This window comes from Castor canadensis, chromosome 8 (genome assembly GCF_047511655.1).
Source record: "Castor canadensis chromosome 8, mCasCan1.hap1v2, whole genome shotgun sequence".
Classification (NCBI taxonomy): Eukaryota; Metazoa; Chordata; class Mammalia; order Rodentia; family Castoridae; genus Castor; species Castor canadensis.
Genome location: NC_133393.1, coordinates 18081281 through 18098552, shown reverse-complemented (window position 1 = coordinate 18098552; position 17272 = coordinate 18081281). Strand labels below are relative to the sequence as shown.

Below are 17272 nucleotides of genomic sequence, written 5' to 3'. Positions count from 1 at the left end.
ATTCATTCTTGACAAGTCTTTCAGAAGAGTACTTTGGGACTGCAGGGAACAAGGGGTCAAGGTCCGTGCCAGTGTTAGATACTGTCCTCTAGCCAAAAGTTCCTGTGAAGTAGTAGTTATTTGCTCTTTCTGGGAGGGTGGCTCACACCTATAATTCTTGCTACTCAGGAGGTGGAGACTGGGAGGACTGTGTTTCAAATTACGACTCAATTAATAAAAAAGCTGGATGTGGTGGTGGATGTCATCCCAGGTACATGTGAAGCATTAACAGGAGCGTTACAGTCGAGGTTGACCTTGGCGGGATGGCTCAGGTGGCAGAGTGCCTGCCTGGCAAGCATGAGGACCCTGAGTTCGAACCCTGGTGGTGCAAAACAAAAATTTTTTTTCCTCTTGCTACGCAGGAGCTGAATGGTTCTAGGCTATAGGGAGGTGGCAGTTAGTGGCTGCTCTGGTTGAAGACAGGTTCTGTGGATCCTGGACAGTCTAGCAGCTACTGTTTGAGCCTTGTAGAGCCCAATAAGCCTCTTCCTCATAGAATTATCAGGACACATGCTGTGCTTTTAACACATTCAGACACTCTTCCTTCTTGAAACATGTCAGCCTGCTGTCCCCTGGGAGATGGCAGGTGTAAATCAGCACATAATTGGGCTTGTGCCTTCTTGTGGTTGATACACAGGATGGCATGTGCTCTCCTGCACTGTGCTGTGCCATGTTACAGGTTTACCCAGGAAGGGAGAGAAAGTTCTAAATTTGCAAATTAAAGGGCCAGGTTTACGTTAATATTCATATCAGTTTAAATTGCTCTTCCCTTAGTTGAGCGGCTACCCCAGGACTGAATTTCCATCGAATCTAGAGTAACTGACCAAAAGACTAGAGTAGAGGAGGGAAGTGAATGTCAGTGGGAGCTGAGTAATTACCCTTTTCATTACCTGTATTCGGCTCATTTGTAATCATACGCTACAGCAAAGTCTGATTCCAGGACATCGCCATCTTGGACGTCTCTGGGTTGCTTCTCAGTGATCTCTGGGAATAAAAACTTGTGTTAATGATGATAATAGAAAAGCATAATTAGGAAAGTAAAGCTACGAGTGCAGAAAATGTTGTGAAACATCTTCCATCGTGCCTGCGTGCCTGCTGCATTCCTGACTGCCCACAGAATTAGAGTTAGATAGCACGTTAGCTTCTGGAGTATGAGGAAGGCACAGTTACTAGTATTAAACATCTTTTTATGCTAGAAGTAATTTTCTGTTTCTCATGAGTCAACCCTTACCTAAATTACTTGTTCTACTAATCTTTGTTGAGTGCTAGGGAATAAAACTTTTAAAGAGTCTCTGACCTCTTGGTACTTTCATTGTTTGGGGGAGAGATGCAGTAAACTTTGGAACAAATACACAGGATCATTTCTGGTAGGGAGAAGTATCGTGATGTGATAAAACAGCAGAGAATGATGAAAGTAGGAGGAGTCACAAGTGGGTTGGGCAGGCTAGCACCTGGGAGGACATGAAAGCAGAGCGCAGGCATGCAAGTTTGGGAGAAAAGTGTTATAGACAGAACATAGGCCCTGGGCTGGGAACAAATTCAGCATATCAGAGAACAGAAAGCTAGTCAGTGTAGCTAGAGCACAGCGAGAGGAGAGTGGAAGGCTTGTGGGGACTAGCCAGGGGCTTGTAGGCCTTGGCAAGGAATACAATTATTATTTTAAACATAGTAGCCATCAAAGGGTTTTAGGCAGAGGAGTGATGATTTGATTGACATTTTAAAAACATCCCTCTGGGAAAGCAACAGCAATGCTTGTGTATAAACTCAAGAATATATAAAGATCGGGGCAGTGATTGGCCTCTGGGGAGGGTAACTAAGAATTAGATGACTTACTTTTTGCTGAATATTATTTTACAGAATTTGAAATTTATTACATTCATATTCTATTACTATATTCAAAGGGGAATTAACAAAAATTAAACAAGTACATCTTAGGTCAATTTTCCTAAAAAAAAAAAAAAAAAAAAAACCCTCAGAAGCCCAAAGTCCATGAGGGGGAAGGCATACAGGGCAGGAGAGACAGAAACTGGTCTCTGGCAAACCGTGGTGGGAGCCATTGGCCTCCCTGCAGTCCAACCCTGCTGGTGCTTTTTTCTCCTTCAGCATGCTGAGCTCATTCTTGCTATCTTTGCATGTGATGGAGAGAAGGATGGATTCAGGATACCATTTAGAAGCAAATCTAACAAGACCACTAAAATATCAATGTATGAGGAGTAAGGGAAAAGAGGAATCAAGAGTGGGTCCTGGATTTGACTTGATCTGCAGGTGGGTAGGTTTTTTGCTATTTACTAGACAGGGAAGATTAGGATATGAACTAATGTAGGGTCAAGATGATTAGGAGTCTGTTCTGAATGTGTCACATTCAGATTCCTGTTAGCCAATGTAGTTTGAGACATTTATTGGGTATTTATATATTGCATATATAGGAATTTGGATTTTAGGGGGAAAATTCATGGCTGGACATCTTAAGTTCAGGAGGCATTAGCATTGAAAGCCTTGGATCTGGATGAGATTGCAAAAAGGAAGGATGTAAAAGGTCAATACATAGAAGGACCTCATTCTGTGGGGGAGTTTTAGAGAAGCCAGTGAAGGATTCCTGTGAGATGGAAAGAAAATTAGGAGGGTGACATCGCAGATACTGAGAAAGGAAAGGGTGCCAAGAATGGAAAAATGGCAGTGGTGTAGAGAGGTGTGGTCAAGGGTAATCCGAGTAAGCCATTTAAGCTCTTCGTTGGCCTTTTGCTTGTCCCCTAAGGTTCAGGGAATACAGTGTCGTCTTTTTAAGTAACCTCTTGTTCACTCACTCAACCACAGTATTTTGAGTGACTCAAATGTTGCTCTAAGCATAAAGACGTGTGACAAATTACAGAAACGTGGTCCTTGAGTTCATGAACTCTGGTCAAGGAGGCAAATTAAATGCAGAAGTTACACAAATAACATTCAAGTTATCATTGTGGCTGCTGGTTGAAGGACTAGTCCAAAGGCTGTGAAAGTATGTAATGGGGCCTCACCTAACCTGAGGGTCCCAGAGGTCTTCCTAGGAGGAGACATTGAGACTGAGGCCCCAGAAAGCAAGACTAGGGGACTAGTATGTCAGAACACAGAGTGCAGAGGAGAGACAGAGGTATTCAGGGGTATGGTTGTGATGTTTTTATTACAATCAGTAGAGACCATTAAAGCTTAAACTCAAGGAGTCTGGTGAGCACTGACAGGGTCTCTAATGCTGCTGTGAGGAAGATGGATGTGTTTCAGCTGCCTTGGCAAAAGGATGCCAGTGACTTTTGGTCACCAGTAACCTTTACTAGGCCGTGGCAGTAGAGGTAGAAAGGTGAGAGTAGGTTTTATTGTTGGACAAATGGGATCCACAGGACTTGGTAAGGGAATGTGAGAAGTAAGGAAGATGACAGTGATGTGTCATGAGCTGCTACTGGTGGCCCCCATCTCTGAGGATGGGAGGCACTGAAAGAGAGGTATGTTTGTGAGGAAGGAGCAAGTGTACTGTTTTAGGCAACTCAAAATTTTGAGCTCACTGAGTTACCAAGTAGATAACTGAGTACAGTGTCACAGAGCTCCGCAGAGAGGCAAGTGTATGTACATAGAGAATTTTATACCATGGAGAATGTCAGGTGAGACAAAGAGGGCCCGGCCCTCAGTGTTTCTGATTTTTCCAGTAGATACCTGGCTACTAGGAGAATGACGTGAACAAGTGTCCCAGAGCCCACAGAGGCAGGCATCTGTTTCAGCTGCTCAGATGAGAAAATAGTTGGATTGACCAATTTCAGCCTCCGTCTGTGGGGTGTTGCTCAGACCCAGATTGTAGCCACTTGGTATCTGAGCCCTTCACCACCTCCACCCCATAAGTGATAATGGGCCTGGGCTGTGAGGTTAGCTCCTTCCACACAGGAAGTTTATTGGATTAAACAGTGGGGCTGTTGATTCAGCGAGGGTTTAAGTAGAGCCATAGTCTGTCTTCAAATTTGGACTTATGTCTACAGCTAGAGCACTTTTTCATTTTGTTTTGGCAGTACTAGGGTTTGAACTCAGGGCCTTGTACTTGCTAGGCTGGTGTTCTGTTCCTTGAGTCACGCCCCATTTTTCTACCAAATAAGCCCCTCCCTTTCATGGGAGGTATGTTAAATAAACTAACTTTAAACTTGAATAATCAAGAAGCCAGTTTCCCTGCTCTGTTCCCACTCCTAACTGTGGACAGCAGACACTCTGGGGCTTGTGACTTTAAAGGTCAGATTTTGTGAAAAAATAGGAAGGTGTGCTATACTCATGCTCCTTACAGTTTCCATTTGGGATTATTGTGGTGAGAACAAAAAGCATGTTAGAGACTGTTCTTGAAAGAAATACATAAAATGTGTGTGTGTGCTGCTGGTGCAGCTTGGGAGCAAGACAGACCATTGGCAGTGGCTACACCCCATTCCTTTCACTAAGTAAGCTCCCTGCCCAGCAGTCTCAGAGACAGACATGTGGCTTCTTACAGACATGCGGCTTCTTGCATACATGGTCTGTACGTGACCAAACTTGGAGACCCCCCACAGGGACAGAGAAACTGCTCTCTGTTGTCCTTGGAAGGATTCCATGTCCCTTTCAAGGTATCCCTGATCACTGAGTGCTTTCCCAGGCTGCCCTGTGTCGTCTTCATATATTTAAATCAGGTTTCTCTGCAGTTTGCATCTCTCAGCAGAATTCTTCCCTGAGCATGTCACTTGGCGTGCATTTACAGTCTATAAAAACAGGTTTGTGGAGAGGAACTCGTACATCTGTTGTTCTGAGCAAGATTTCCACATTCATTCTTCAGTGTCAGTGGGACTTCTCAAAGGAGAAAGGAACCCACCCACGTGTAGACTGAGAAGGCAGGCGGGCAGAAGCAAGCAATGGGGTTGGAGGAGGTCAAAGTCAGGCAGCCAGGTGATTTAGCTGTCAGATGAGAGGGAGGCCTCTTTGAGCCAGAGGCTTCATGAGCATTAACAACCCAAGCAAGGCACATGGCTGACACTCTGAAGGGTTTAATGACCACGCAACAGTCAGCAGTCACCTGTTAAGGACTTGGCATGGCAGCAGTGGTGGGACTATGTTCCATGTACTCCCCCTGTGATCCCTGCATGTTGAGGGAAAGTCCATCAGAGAACCATGAGGAAAATAATCCTTTCTTTCCAGGTATTGCTCTGGAGAGAGAGGTATGGCATTTCATTCTGATGCCCCTGACTACATTGCAACTTTAGACATTCTGTGACTTGGGTGAACTGGCTCTTGCTTGCAGAGCTGCCTTCAGGGATCGCTGACCAGGGCAGAGTTCTCTGAGGAGCCATGTGGCAGGAGCCTGGCTGCTGAGCTACCCCTGTGAGCCCTAGCCATGCCCTCTTGGGCAGGATGGGTGCCACCCTTCTTACCTCCGCTGCAGCTCTGGGCCTGGTTTTATAGGACAGTGCTCCATTTGAGAACGTCAGCTTTTAGAGGACAAGGGCATGCTGACGAAGGCCATACACATCATGAACCTCCTGAAAGGAGGGTAAGGTCACCCAAAAAGCAAGTTTCTTGCCAGCACAGCACTGTTCTCTTGAGAGCCCATGTAGAGGCCACAGTTGGGGAAGGGGACAGTTGGGGCCAAGAGCACAGGGACCTCCTAGGGGTTGTGTCCCAAAATGCTGCCCCAGTTTTCAGCTATTGAAATGATGTTTGAAAGAGCAAGTAGTTATTCCTGGCAAAAACTGCCTTGAGCCACTTTCTCTTAGTTTTTAAATAAATATATATTCATCTGTACATGGACAGTGTAGCATAATAGATAGGAGCCAGCAGCCAGCCCCCTTCTCCTTGTGCACTGGGGTTTAGTATTCTCACAGGTCACCATGTCCCCTCACCCCCAAGGTAGCAAAAAGAGGTTTTGCCTGGGTGGAGGCCAAAGTGAATTGTGAAAGGTTTGTTCTCCTGTCATGTAAAAGTAAGGGCTGCATAAGTTTACAATAGGAGGAGACAGTTCTCCACAGAGAAGGGGTAAGAGGCTTTTAGAAGAACAGGGCTATCTCGAAACACAGTAATAAAGGATGTGAACAGCGTGGATGTTTCTGTAGTTTTAAAATGGTATGTGTTCAAACTGCATCAAGGCTTCATCCAGCTGGTCCGTGACATGGTCTCTTCCCTTCATTGCTGGCTACTCTCAGAGCCATGTGAACAATATGCCAGGGTGTCTCTGTCATTGCCACTGAGAGAGAGCGCTGCTCTGAGTTTGTGCAGCATAGGCTCCTGTGTTTACCTGCCTTCTATAGCACTGCTTTTTGTTGGGATATCTAGCTTGTATGTAGCTGATATTTTAATAACTTTCTGCTTTAGAATCATCTCAGTGTAGTTTAGTGCTTTTTATTAACTTCTTAAGGAATAGAATGGGCTTTTCTAAATTGCAACTTCTCCTTCCCTTTGGAAAATGGACACAGGAGCCTGCTTGGTGAGTCACTGTGGCTCTGCTGCTAGGATCATGGGCAGCTGACCTCTTTTCATCCCGTGGTTTTCTTCTCCAACCCAGCAGAGCCCTGTGTCAGCCAACTCAGTGAGCTGGGATCTAGTTCTGTTTCTTGGAGTCTAATGATTTTCTTTCCACTATGCAAACCCAGGGATGGAGGAGAATGTAAAGCAGACATATTCCATTCTGGAAACACCTACAGCTGCTTTCTCTTTGCCATGAGCCTGATGAAATAAAATGCATTAAGATCCTTTAATACATTTCTGTGCTACAAATTCTGCCTTGGGCACTGGGTCATCCAATGTGGTGTAATCCAGGGATTGCTGCTGGTGGGAGTATAAGTAGCTAAAGCTTTCCAGCAAGCTCTCCTATAACCACCTGCTGTTCCCAACATATACTTACAAGTGAGCTAGGCGGTCAGTGAGCTGTCCTGAGCTTCAAGAAACTTTTATCTTACTGGGAAAATGTGACTCTTTTCCAGTGATCTTGCCTGGTCATTTTGTACACAAAGGCCACACATATTTGTTATTTCTTAGACGTTTTAAATACCAGGTGATACCTGTTACTGTTGAGACACAGAGGTGGAGCCCTCAGAAAGCTTTGAGAAGTCTGGGATAGGTTAGTTCTGCTTGCTGGTGCCTGTGTGCACCTGTAGCAATAGTCTTATTTACCTCAAAAGTGGACACACCTGCCCGAGCCTTGTCACTGTGCTGCAGCCAGCATGGGCTAGTGGGCTGGTGAGCAGGCACTGTGAAGATAGCACGTGCACTGCCACCTCACGTTGCACACACCAGCAGAGCATTTTACATTGCCTCAGTCCAGAAGGCTTGTCAGTATTTTTAGGATCTGCTTGAACCTTTGATAATTTGAAATCCAAGTGAGCAAGAAAGTGTAAAACATTTCTTGAAGTGAGGTTAAAAACACCCAAGCAGCTGGAATTAAGGCCTGTCCTGGTCTGTGGCTTTAATAAAACAACCACTTGGTCTGGGTGCCAGTGGCTCACACCTGTAATCCTAGCTACTCCTGAGGCAGAGATCAGGAAGATTGTGGTTCGAAGTCAGCCAGGGTAAATAGTTCCACAAGACCCTATCTCAAAATAACCCTTCACAAAAATAGGGCTGGTAGAGTGCCTCAAGGTGAAAGCCCTGAGGTCAAGCCCCAGTACCGCAAAAACAAACCATTCACTTGGGGTAGCCTTCAAGAGGTGGATCTGCAGGAAAACAAATTTAATTAAAGCCTGATTAAAGTTAGCACTCCAACTTTAAATGGTGTGTTTTCCCCAAGATAAACCCAATAAACAACATTTCCTCCCAGTATGGATTAAATAGAAATGTGACGAGCTCAAACTTTGTGAATTTTGGCATCACTTTCTTTGTCACCTTCAAGGTGTTCTATGGAAAAGGTTAGTTCAGACCGCTGCCTAATTCTTAGTGCTGGCCTGGGGGTCACTGGCCCTGAGTAGCAGCTCACCTTGGCAGGATGTAAGGTGGGCTCCTTCCCTCTGGTCCCCAACTGTGAGGTACCCACTTCCCCCACCCCCCCATAAAGTAGCCATTCCCTGTGGCCTGAGGATGGGGACAGACATATATTTGCTTGTCAAGCTGCCCCAGCACCCTGCCTGCCTGCTGGCTCTGTTGGGAGGCAGAGAACACAGAGCTTTTCTCCTTTGCATTGGTTCTTGGGCAGTGATTGCTGTGGATTTTTAAAATAAGAATGAAATAGGAAATATTACTCAACTTTTGTAGCACTTAGAGCAAGGTGTTAACAGATTTTTGCCTAATGGTGTCATTTGTGAAAATTGCTCCCTGTAATGTAGATTTAGTCTCAAAATGCCCACACACCGCTGCCCTGTGAAAACAGAAGTGAAGTTAGCTGAGTAAGAGCATCTGAATGAATTGGGTAAATTTCAGGTGTTTATTTTTTTCATTTACATATTTTATTTGGAAATGTTTATACAGGTACAGTGAAACTAAACTTGGGAGACCATGGACATCATCAGTTTAGGTATCATTGGTTTACTATAAAAGGGAGACACGTGGGCAACCCTTCCATGATGAAAGGGTTCAGGACGTCAGTGGAATGGGCAGCTTCATGTGATGCCTTCTCAATGTGATGTATTTCAGTCTGTGTAATTTACAAGAATTCTACCATCTCTAAATTAACTTTAAAAGCTTGTGGGCCAAGCACAGTGGCCACACCTGTGATTCCAGTTATGTGAGAGGCAGAGAGAGGAGGATCACAATTCCAGGCCATGCTGGGCAAAAAGGTGAGGGAGACCTAGGTGTGTGGCTCAAGTGGTAGAGCACTTGCCTAACACCCCAAGTTCAAACTCCAGTACCAACAAATAAAATACAGAGTGTGGTGGTATACAGCTATAATACCAGCTATGCAAGGTAGAAAGTGCAAGTGTGAGACCTCATCTGAAGAAAAAGCTAAAAGGGCTGGAGGTGTGGTTTAAGTAGTAGATAACCCTTGCCTAACCAACATAAGGCTGTGAGTTCACACCTCAGTACTGCCAAGAAAACCCCCCAAAATTGTAAAGTATAGTCAAAAGTTTGGTTTCTACCAAATGAGCATTTTTAAATATCTGTGTGTCAAACTTAAGAGTCATGGAAGAATTTTCTAGTAGGAATGTGTTTCTAAGGCTCTTCAGGTGTCTTCACATCTATTTGGCACATGACTCACTTGTTGGGGCAGAGGCCCCATGTCCACAATAGGAGGCTTGAGTGTAGATGTGCTAGTTTAATGTCCATGGGTGGTCCCTTCTCCAAAGAGAAGCCAGCCCCCTGAGGCCTGGCCTGAAAGTCACTGTCTGCATTTCTCATTCATGTGAGTTCTTTCAGGACTGAGGTTTTTATGTATCCAGAGCTTGGGTCTCTGGCATTGAGCTGGGAAGGCTACCGCTTTCCCTTCATCTTTTGCTGTCTGTAGCCACGGGCGTAGGCAGGGCCTTGGCATGGTGGCCGGCAGTAGTCAGCTGCTGTGGTGCTCTTCTCTTCCCCTTCCATTGCATGTCCCTTTCCTGAGGCTGTCTGCTCAGCTGGAGGTTTCTTCTCAAACTGACAGTGGAGACCTTCCAGCCCACATCTCAAAGGTGGTGGACTGGGGTCACCTGCCATGCCTGGGCTTCCTCCCTAGTGTCATTTTCCTGTCCCATGCCCAGGGTGGCCTGTCAGAAACTAGAACAGTGGCCCGCTCAGAGAGGGAACAGTGCAGAGAGGCAGGTCAGGGCGCAGCCTTGGAATAAAGTGCCGAGAGAGCTGCTGCTTCACCCTCCCTTTTTAAGTTATGGGCTCCTCCCAAATTGTTCTCAGGGCCAGCAAGCAGAGCTGCCCACATAAGTTGTTGAGCATTTTGTTGCACTTAGCAAAAACAGCTCAGGCAGACTTGAAAGAGCTCCACAGCTTCCTTGGGGGCCAGTATTCTAGAAATCCTGCAACTTGGGGTTCCAAGGACAGGATAGCCAGTCTTGGTAGGGGAAAGGGCTGGCAGATCATGTTTTTAAAAACTTTAGTCCAGACTGTTTTCCTCTTTTTGGGGGTAAGCATTCTTTTATCATATTCCCTACCGTACTCCTCTTTTTCCCTCCAAAGCGTTATGTGCTGTATGGCTGTGGTGGAATTGTTTGTAAAACTGCATGCTGCCAAACAGTGGCACCATAAGAAGACTGTAGATAGGTGTATGTATGTGAGCAAGTGAGAAAGTTGATTTTCACATGTAACTTTTTAATGGCAGAGAACTGCACAGTGAGGTGGAGGTAATACCAAAGGACAGAGGAGGATCCTTTCTTAATGCCACCTCCTCTGGCCCTCACTGTTTTCTTTTTCTTCTTTCTTTTCTTTTTGGAGATGGATCACACAGACATACACACACACCAATGTATGTAGCCCAAGAACTTGTGATCCTCCTGTCTGAGCATTTGTTATCTAATGAAGGGTGTGGAGGAAGTGCAGAGAAACGGCCTAGCCAAAAGGAGGCTGCCAGAACCCTTTGTGTTTTAACAGTGCTTGTCATTGAAATGAGGAACAATCACTTACAGCTTGGGCTTAATCTTCCCCATATCTAGTTTGGTCTCTGGAGAGTAGTGTTCATGAGATTTGCAGTGCTTTCTGGATATATTCATGGACCCTAAGAAAAGAGGATAAAGATTTGTTTCAGCTGCTGTGCTGATGGAGTAGCCTGTTATACTTTGTTTCTGTAATAAACTTTCACTTCCAAAAAAGTGAAATCATTCCCACCCACCCCTGCCCACCTTTCTCTGTGTCCAGTACAGCACACTCCTGACACCAAAATGCATTTAGCCATAGGCCACTGTCAGTGGGTAATGTCTACTTAGCATTTGGGACACTTCCACATGTAGCTTCCTCTAGTGAGTCCTGGGCCAGGAGGGAACTGAGTGCAATTTATACACCACCTAATAATCTCAGTGCAGTAATTTAGGAGGGTGGCCTTCCAAAAATTTCCCCAGCCCTCTCCCCAGTGAATTACAGTACCGTACATTCTCATTGTTAAGTGCTGCTTCCAAAATGTAGCTGGTTGTTTAGTAGTTTATACTTTTCAAAAATCAAAACCAGTGTCAGGGTGTGTCTAGCAGGTGCATGAAACTGGTATAGAATTAAGACTTTTTGGCTGGATGAAAGTAACATCAAGGAGAGTTGCTCGGGTTGTCACTTGTCTGCTTTTCCAGAGTTGGCTGTCCCCTAGCAGGTGGAAGGCAGGCTAAGCCTGCGCATGTGTGCGTGCGTGTATGCAGCAGGGGAACTCAATGAAGCCTCTCCCCTCCACCAAGTCTGCCTTTGACTAATGAGGTGTTAAGATGAGCCAGGTTAATTTCAGTAGTAATCCATTTCCTGCTGCTTTTATTCAGCCAGCACTATTCATCTAAAGGAGAGAAGGGCCCTTGGGACCTTCTCCTGAACCATCCCAGTATCTTGAGGGAAGGGAAGGGAAGAGAAGGGGCAGCAGGGTTCCCCATCCCTCATTGTAGATGCTGCAGGTACAGAAATATGTCAGACTTGGTTACAAAAATATCTGCAGACACACTCTGATACCATCCTGCTGGTGCCCCAAATGGCAGTGGATTCTCCCTCACCAGGTATGGGCTTTGCTCTGAAAAGATGATTTTTGCTTGTTAGAATAGAGGATGTATAGTGAGGCCGTACACACTTCTGCTGTGAAATCCTTTAGGAGAAAGACAACTGGTATCCAATATCTTCGAGTAATGAACTTATCAGTAACTATAACACACGAGCTCATTAATCTTAACTTTGCTTTTGGACCAAGTGGGAGCTTAGTTTCTCGGGAGACAAAAATTTCATCTCTGTTCTTTTCCTTAAACCCAGTCCCAATTTAGAGTCAAACATATTGCCCTGTTCTCCCTGGGAAGCAGTTAATAATGTGCTTTCTCCAATAACTGATGGCCCAGGTTGCTCAGGCCCCCAGGCTGGATACATGTGCACTTGCACACGGCCTGAACGCAAAGTTTCTGAGCAGGGGGAGTGCCACCTGTGTCCTTGAAGCCATTTAAGCTGCCCCCCCCCTTACTCTTTTCCTCTTCTCCCTTAGCTTGAGGAATATTGTCTAGGTGAAGTCCATTGTGAAAGTTATAGCCATTGGATCTTAAGTTAATCCAAAATCTGGTTCATTCTTGCCAATTAGTCTTTTCTTCTAAAATCACGGCCTCCACATCTTTGAAAAGAAGTGGCTACTGTGGGTGGTTGAGTGATGGTTTTCTAGGAGTGGCCACCCGTTCTCTCTGTGCTCAAAGGAAAGCAGGCTGGGAGTGAATGCCCCTGGTCTGGAAGAGGGGTGAAAAGAGGAGAGGCCCTGGCTGGTAGGCTTCTGTGGGAACTAGTTCCAAATGCACAGGAAGAGCAAGGTTAGGAACACACGTGGATTTACTTGGAGGTCTGTTCTTATGGACCTGGCCTAGGCTTTTGATGTGTGACCAGTCAGAAGGATGGGACTGCAGGTGGGGAACGAGCAGCAGCACTGGCAGGTGTCTCCTACCCAGGTCTTCTCCCCACAGTCCCGTGAGGAGAGGGCCAGACAGATCTGGGGGCCTGAGGTATCCATACCACACATATGTATCATCTTTCTAGAAGTTGACCAGGGACTTGGGAGGGGAAGGGCTACATTTTGATATACCTTTGTGTTCCCTTTGTCCTCTAAGCCTCTTCTGACTCAAGGGTCCTCTTTGCCCAACCAGAGCCTTTGCCCATCTCCCTGCTCTGCCTGCCTCTCCTCAGTCCTTGGCCCATCGTGCCATCCTCTTCTCTTACGCACCAGATCAGTGTCTCCCGTGGCCTTCTCTGCCCCTAAGAGGACCCACAGCTTCCTCCTGGCTGGGGAGGCAGTACAAATGGGAGGCCCTGAGCAGGGACCCTGACTTCCTGCCCACTGAGAGGTGGAGAAGCATCAGGGTCTTTGGAGGTGGCCACTAGGGCCAGTACGTCAGGACTTTGTCTTTCCTGTTTATGTGTTACTTTTTCTAGAACCTGAAGCACTCCACTTTCCTTTAGGAGCACCCCCCACTCAATTGTGGGCTGAGGTTCGATCCCTTCCACCATACCCCCAAGTTCTGTTCTACAGGAGGTAGAGTGTAACATAAGCCCTCTTGCCCTGCCTCCTAGAAAGGGCAGGGAAAATGCTGAGCTTCTGTGTGCTTCTGCTTCACACTGGTTGGGGGTGGGTAGGGCCAGAGCCCACTTACTCCAAGGGAAAGGGCTGTGTCTCACTGTGCTAACTTGGGATCCCATCCACTGGGGGTCCAACAGGCAGTGTCTGAGCAGCTGCAGGTGGGGAGTTCTGAGGATTTCCGACCGACTGGAGCAGCTGTGGAACAGGTACAGGGCCTCATGATACAGGACCACTTGAAGCATTGTAGTAAACTCTTTGCAGCAGGAGGCCTTGCTGTGACCATTGTCCGTCCATTGAGATGCCCCCTACACTCCTGGACAAGAGAGAGCCACCCTAACAGTCTCTGCCCTCTGCTTCTCCCATTGCTGCAGGTTATGTGTTCTGTATGTTACATCGCCTCCCCGAGCAGCATGACTGTACGTTTGACCACATGGGCCGCGGCCGAGAGGAAGCCATCATGAAAATGGTGAAACTGGACCGGAAAGTGGGGCGCTCCTGTCAGCGCATCGGGGAGGGGTGCTCCTGAAGGCCAGGCACGGCCACCACATGACGCTGTTCTTAGTTCACTAATGTTAGCCTTATTTAGGACAAAGTCAGCCAGACACCTTGTACTGGGCACGCGTCAGACTACAGCCAGCGTTTCCTTTCTTTAGCCAGCCATCCTGGTACTGTAGTTTAGGGGTTGATGGTGGTTGAAATTGATTTCTGGCTGGATACTAAGGTGCCTGCTAGCCATTGTATAAAATTAAAACATGAAGAATATTTTTTTGAGCATGGCTAGTGGATTTAAAACAACACATACCTGTCACTGCTGGAGTCAAACTTATAAAAGCCTTAAGCGGAAAGTGTTCCAGATGGAGACTGAGTTAATAGAGGAGTAGAAGCTGGAATTAAAGTTCCCACGACGCACATGGCTTTGCCAGAAACTGTTTCATGTTCGGCCTTTCACCTCTTCACTTATCCTTAGTCCCAGTAGCCAGGATCTGATGGCCACACGTGCCTTGGCCACAGAAAGCTGCTGAGACTGGCCACGCGGCTGGGCTGGGCGGTGGCCTCACTCTCCCACAAAGCTGGAAATGGGGGTGGGGGGGTTCTTATGGAAATTTTTACCTGACTTGTTACGGAAAAACTCATCATACAGAGGAGAGACAGTAACGTCACTTTGCATACTAGCTCCGCTCAAGGTTAGTCCACGTGCAAGCCCCACCTTTTCTACACAGCATCCAGGGCTTTGAGAAGGAGCCCAGAGCCCCCTGACCTGCCGGCTCTGCTGCCATTTGCCACGTGCAGGGATTTGGCAGTGGGTCAGGTAAGGCTTATGGCTGCCCAGCAGCTAGGCTGGCTCTGCAGCCAGATTTCTAACTGGGGAGTTTTTAAAAAAAAAAGGTGTTTTGTAGTCACTAGGAATCAGCAGGTGTGCTGGGCAAGCTGCTGCCCGCAGCCTCCACCCCTCCCTCTTCCCCCTCCCCTCTCCTCTCTCTGGCCATAGCCTGCTGGCCCCTGTGGGCCAAGGTGATGGTGCCACAGCCTCCACTCCGTTTCTATGCAGCCCATAGTGCAAGAACAACCATAGTCCCTCTCGACCACATGGCAAGTTACCAGAAAGGCACTCAGCAGCATGCTTCACAAGGGCCCTAGGCTTGCATCTCTCTAGCACAGTGGTTTGTGGCCGCAGCCAGCTCCAAGAGTGTCATTTGCTGTGGTGGATGGGGGTGGGAGGGTATCTCAGCCTGCTTCTCTTCAAGTGGGTACAGAAGCTTAGCAGCTCAGGCCAGGCGAGTCAGGCAGGTGGGGCTGGCTAGACAGGGTTGGGATTCCCTTCAAAGCCTGGATCAGGTTGGGGGGAGCAGGGCCAGCACCCTCCGTCTGGTCTAGGCCAGTGAGGGCAGATGGCTTCTGCAGAGGCTGTGTGGGGCCGTCCAAACATGGGCCACTGATTAAGTAGTTTAACCCAGCAACTTGCTTTTGTATAAAACAAAGTACAACTCTGCCTGCAAATTAACAGTGGAACCTGCAACTACAAATGTTTTTTGGTTCAAAAGAATGATACAGGAAATCATGCTCTTCCCAACCTCCTCCTCCCACCCACCCTTCCTCCCCACCACTAGAGTGGAAATCCGCTGCAAAATCTCCAGCCTTAATTCTTACTTCAGGACCCAGACCCAAGTCTCGCTCAAAGTGCAGCCCAGGGCGGAGAGGCCAGGTCTGCCCAGCGTTTACCACTGTTGTCAAGCCACGGCCCTCTGGCCGCTACATGGCCATCCTCAGTAGGCCTCCACTGAGGCCCCCACCAAGTTCTGATCTGGAAGAGGCCACACATGTGTCCTTCCCTGCCCCTCAGGCCCCAGTAACTGCTGCTCAGAGGCAGTAGTGGGAAGGAGGCCTTGGGGAGCCATGCACACAGGGATCACATCCAGGGATCACAGCCGTGCTCAATTCCGACTGGAGAGCCCAGGTGGGGGGAAGGGCTGTTCCCCTGCAGTATCTGTTCTGTGAAGTTTATTAAATGTAAGGAAAGCTTAAATTCTTGTATCTTTAAAGAGAAAATCTTATTTAACCCTTTTGTGTTCTAGATTTACTTACAAACATAGCCTAGAGCTCAGTTTTAGTTTTAACATTGTGAAAATATTAAAAGAATCTTGTAACTTTATTCTTTTTTTCTCCTGCTGAAAAAAAAAATTAAACCAATCATATGAACGCTTGGGTTTCTCTATTTTGGCTGTTCTTAATGTTCCCTGGATACAGAAAAGTAGTACAGTGTCTCCCAGACTAGAGCTGGAAAGAGATGGGAGGAGCTCTGCATGGTATACCCAGGAAGCATCACAGCTAAATAGCTGCTTCCCTGGTGTCTGTTAGTGGTTCAGCTTTGGAGGCCTCAGGCCTCAGGCCTGGCCCTGGGGTGCACGTGTTTCTGTGGGACCCAAACTCTTGCAGCAGCAAGATGGTGAAATCTTGGGGTGTGGGGGGTGAGAAGATGTGAGCACCAGCCCTGAGGGTCCCCAGGTGTGGGTGGGTTTGGTGCCTGGATCCTAGCACCTCCTAGACCCACACCCCACCCACAGAAGGGCCCACAGGACAGGCAATGAAGGCTCCACGAAGGAGAGTGGAGGGGAATAATTGCAGTGTGACATCTGGTATATGAGGTACACTTAGCACGTCTGGAAATGTTTAAGAAACTTGGCAGGGCTAAGGCAGAGGAATTAGAGATAAGGATCCCACAGTTGGGGCCATGAGGGTGATGAAATTATAGGAAATCCAGTGAACAAGCATGCGTCAAGGGTAAAAGTGAGTCTGGTGGTCTCCTTGCAGCAGCTTTCTGTGCCCACAGAAGTCTGCAGTGAGAGGATGGGGTGGTGGGAAGAGGAGGAAGAAATGGGAGGTTGATCCACAGCACATTCTGGGAACTTTGAGCAGCCTCTCTCCTCTCAGAGAAGGGCACAAGAGCAATAGAAAGGAAGAGTCTGCAAGACCTAAAGAATGTACCTCTTATGCAGCCATGTCACAGGTGCCCCAGGGGAGGCTCTAAAGGGAGGAAGCCAAGAAAGCGGAGCCCAGGGACACAGGGATAAGGAGCCGAGCCCTGCCAGAAGGTCCCATGAGCCTGAAAGTGGTGGCACCTGATGCACACTTACAGGGTTTAGGGAGGATCTCAGATCCTGAGATTTACAGAATATTAAGTAAAAATAGACAACTTGTCAAAAATATTAAGAGGAACCACTGTCTCTGCATGACTGGGCTGTGAGTGATACATACAAATAATAAACGGCACACACTAATGAAAATGAGCTCTGGAGGGAGGGAGGCACAGTAGAAAGGGTGAGCTCACTCGGTCTCCAGCATCTGGGCTAACAGGAGAGGCATCCGAGTGTGGTGGTTAGAATTAGGGAAGGAATGCAGTAGCTCCGTCCACGCTTCTGCAATTATTGTAACAGAAAAATTCATATGCTTTAAAAAAAAAATGGAAGGGACCGGCTATCTCTGGTAACGGGAAGTCATCTGTTGTCTCTCCGGGCCCAGAAGCCAGGAGTGGAGCTCACTGGTCTCTCCCAGGACACCGGGATCGTCTTACCCCTCCCACTACTGCAGGTGCATTTCCATCTGCAGCTGTCCCAGTTACTGCCAGCAAACACC

General features: G+C 47.3%; 1 protein-coding gene across 3 annotated transcripts in view; it reads left to right on the top strand.

Moving 5' to 3' along the window:
• Positions 1-15838, top strand: part of Zfand3 (zinc finger AN1-type containing 3) — a 313724-nt gene extending 297886 nt beyond the window's left edge. For all 3 annotated transcript variants that reach the window (XM_074082281.1, XM_074082282.1, XM_074082283.1), the window contains one exon: positions 13513-15838. In XM_074082281.1, coding sequence (XP_073938382.1) covers positions 13513-13667 — 155 coding nt within the window. In that variant the 3' untranslated portion in view covers positions 13668-15838. The remainder of the gene's footprint in view (positions 1-13512) is intronic.
• The last annotated feature ends 1434 nt before the right edge of the window (positions 15839-17272 follow it).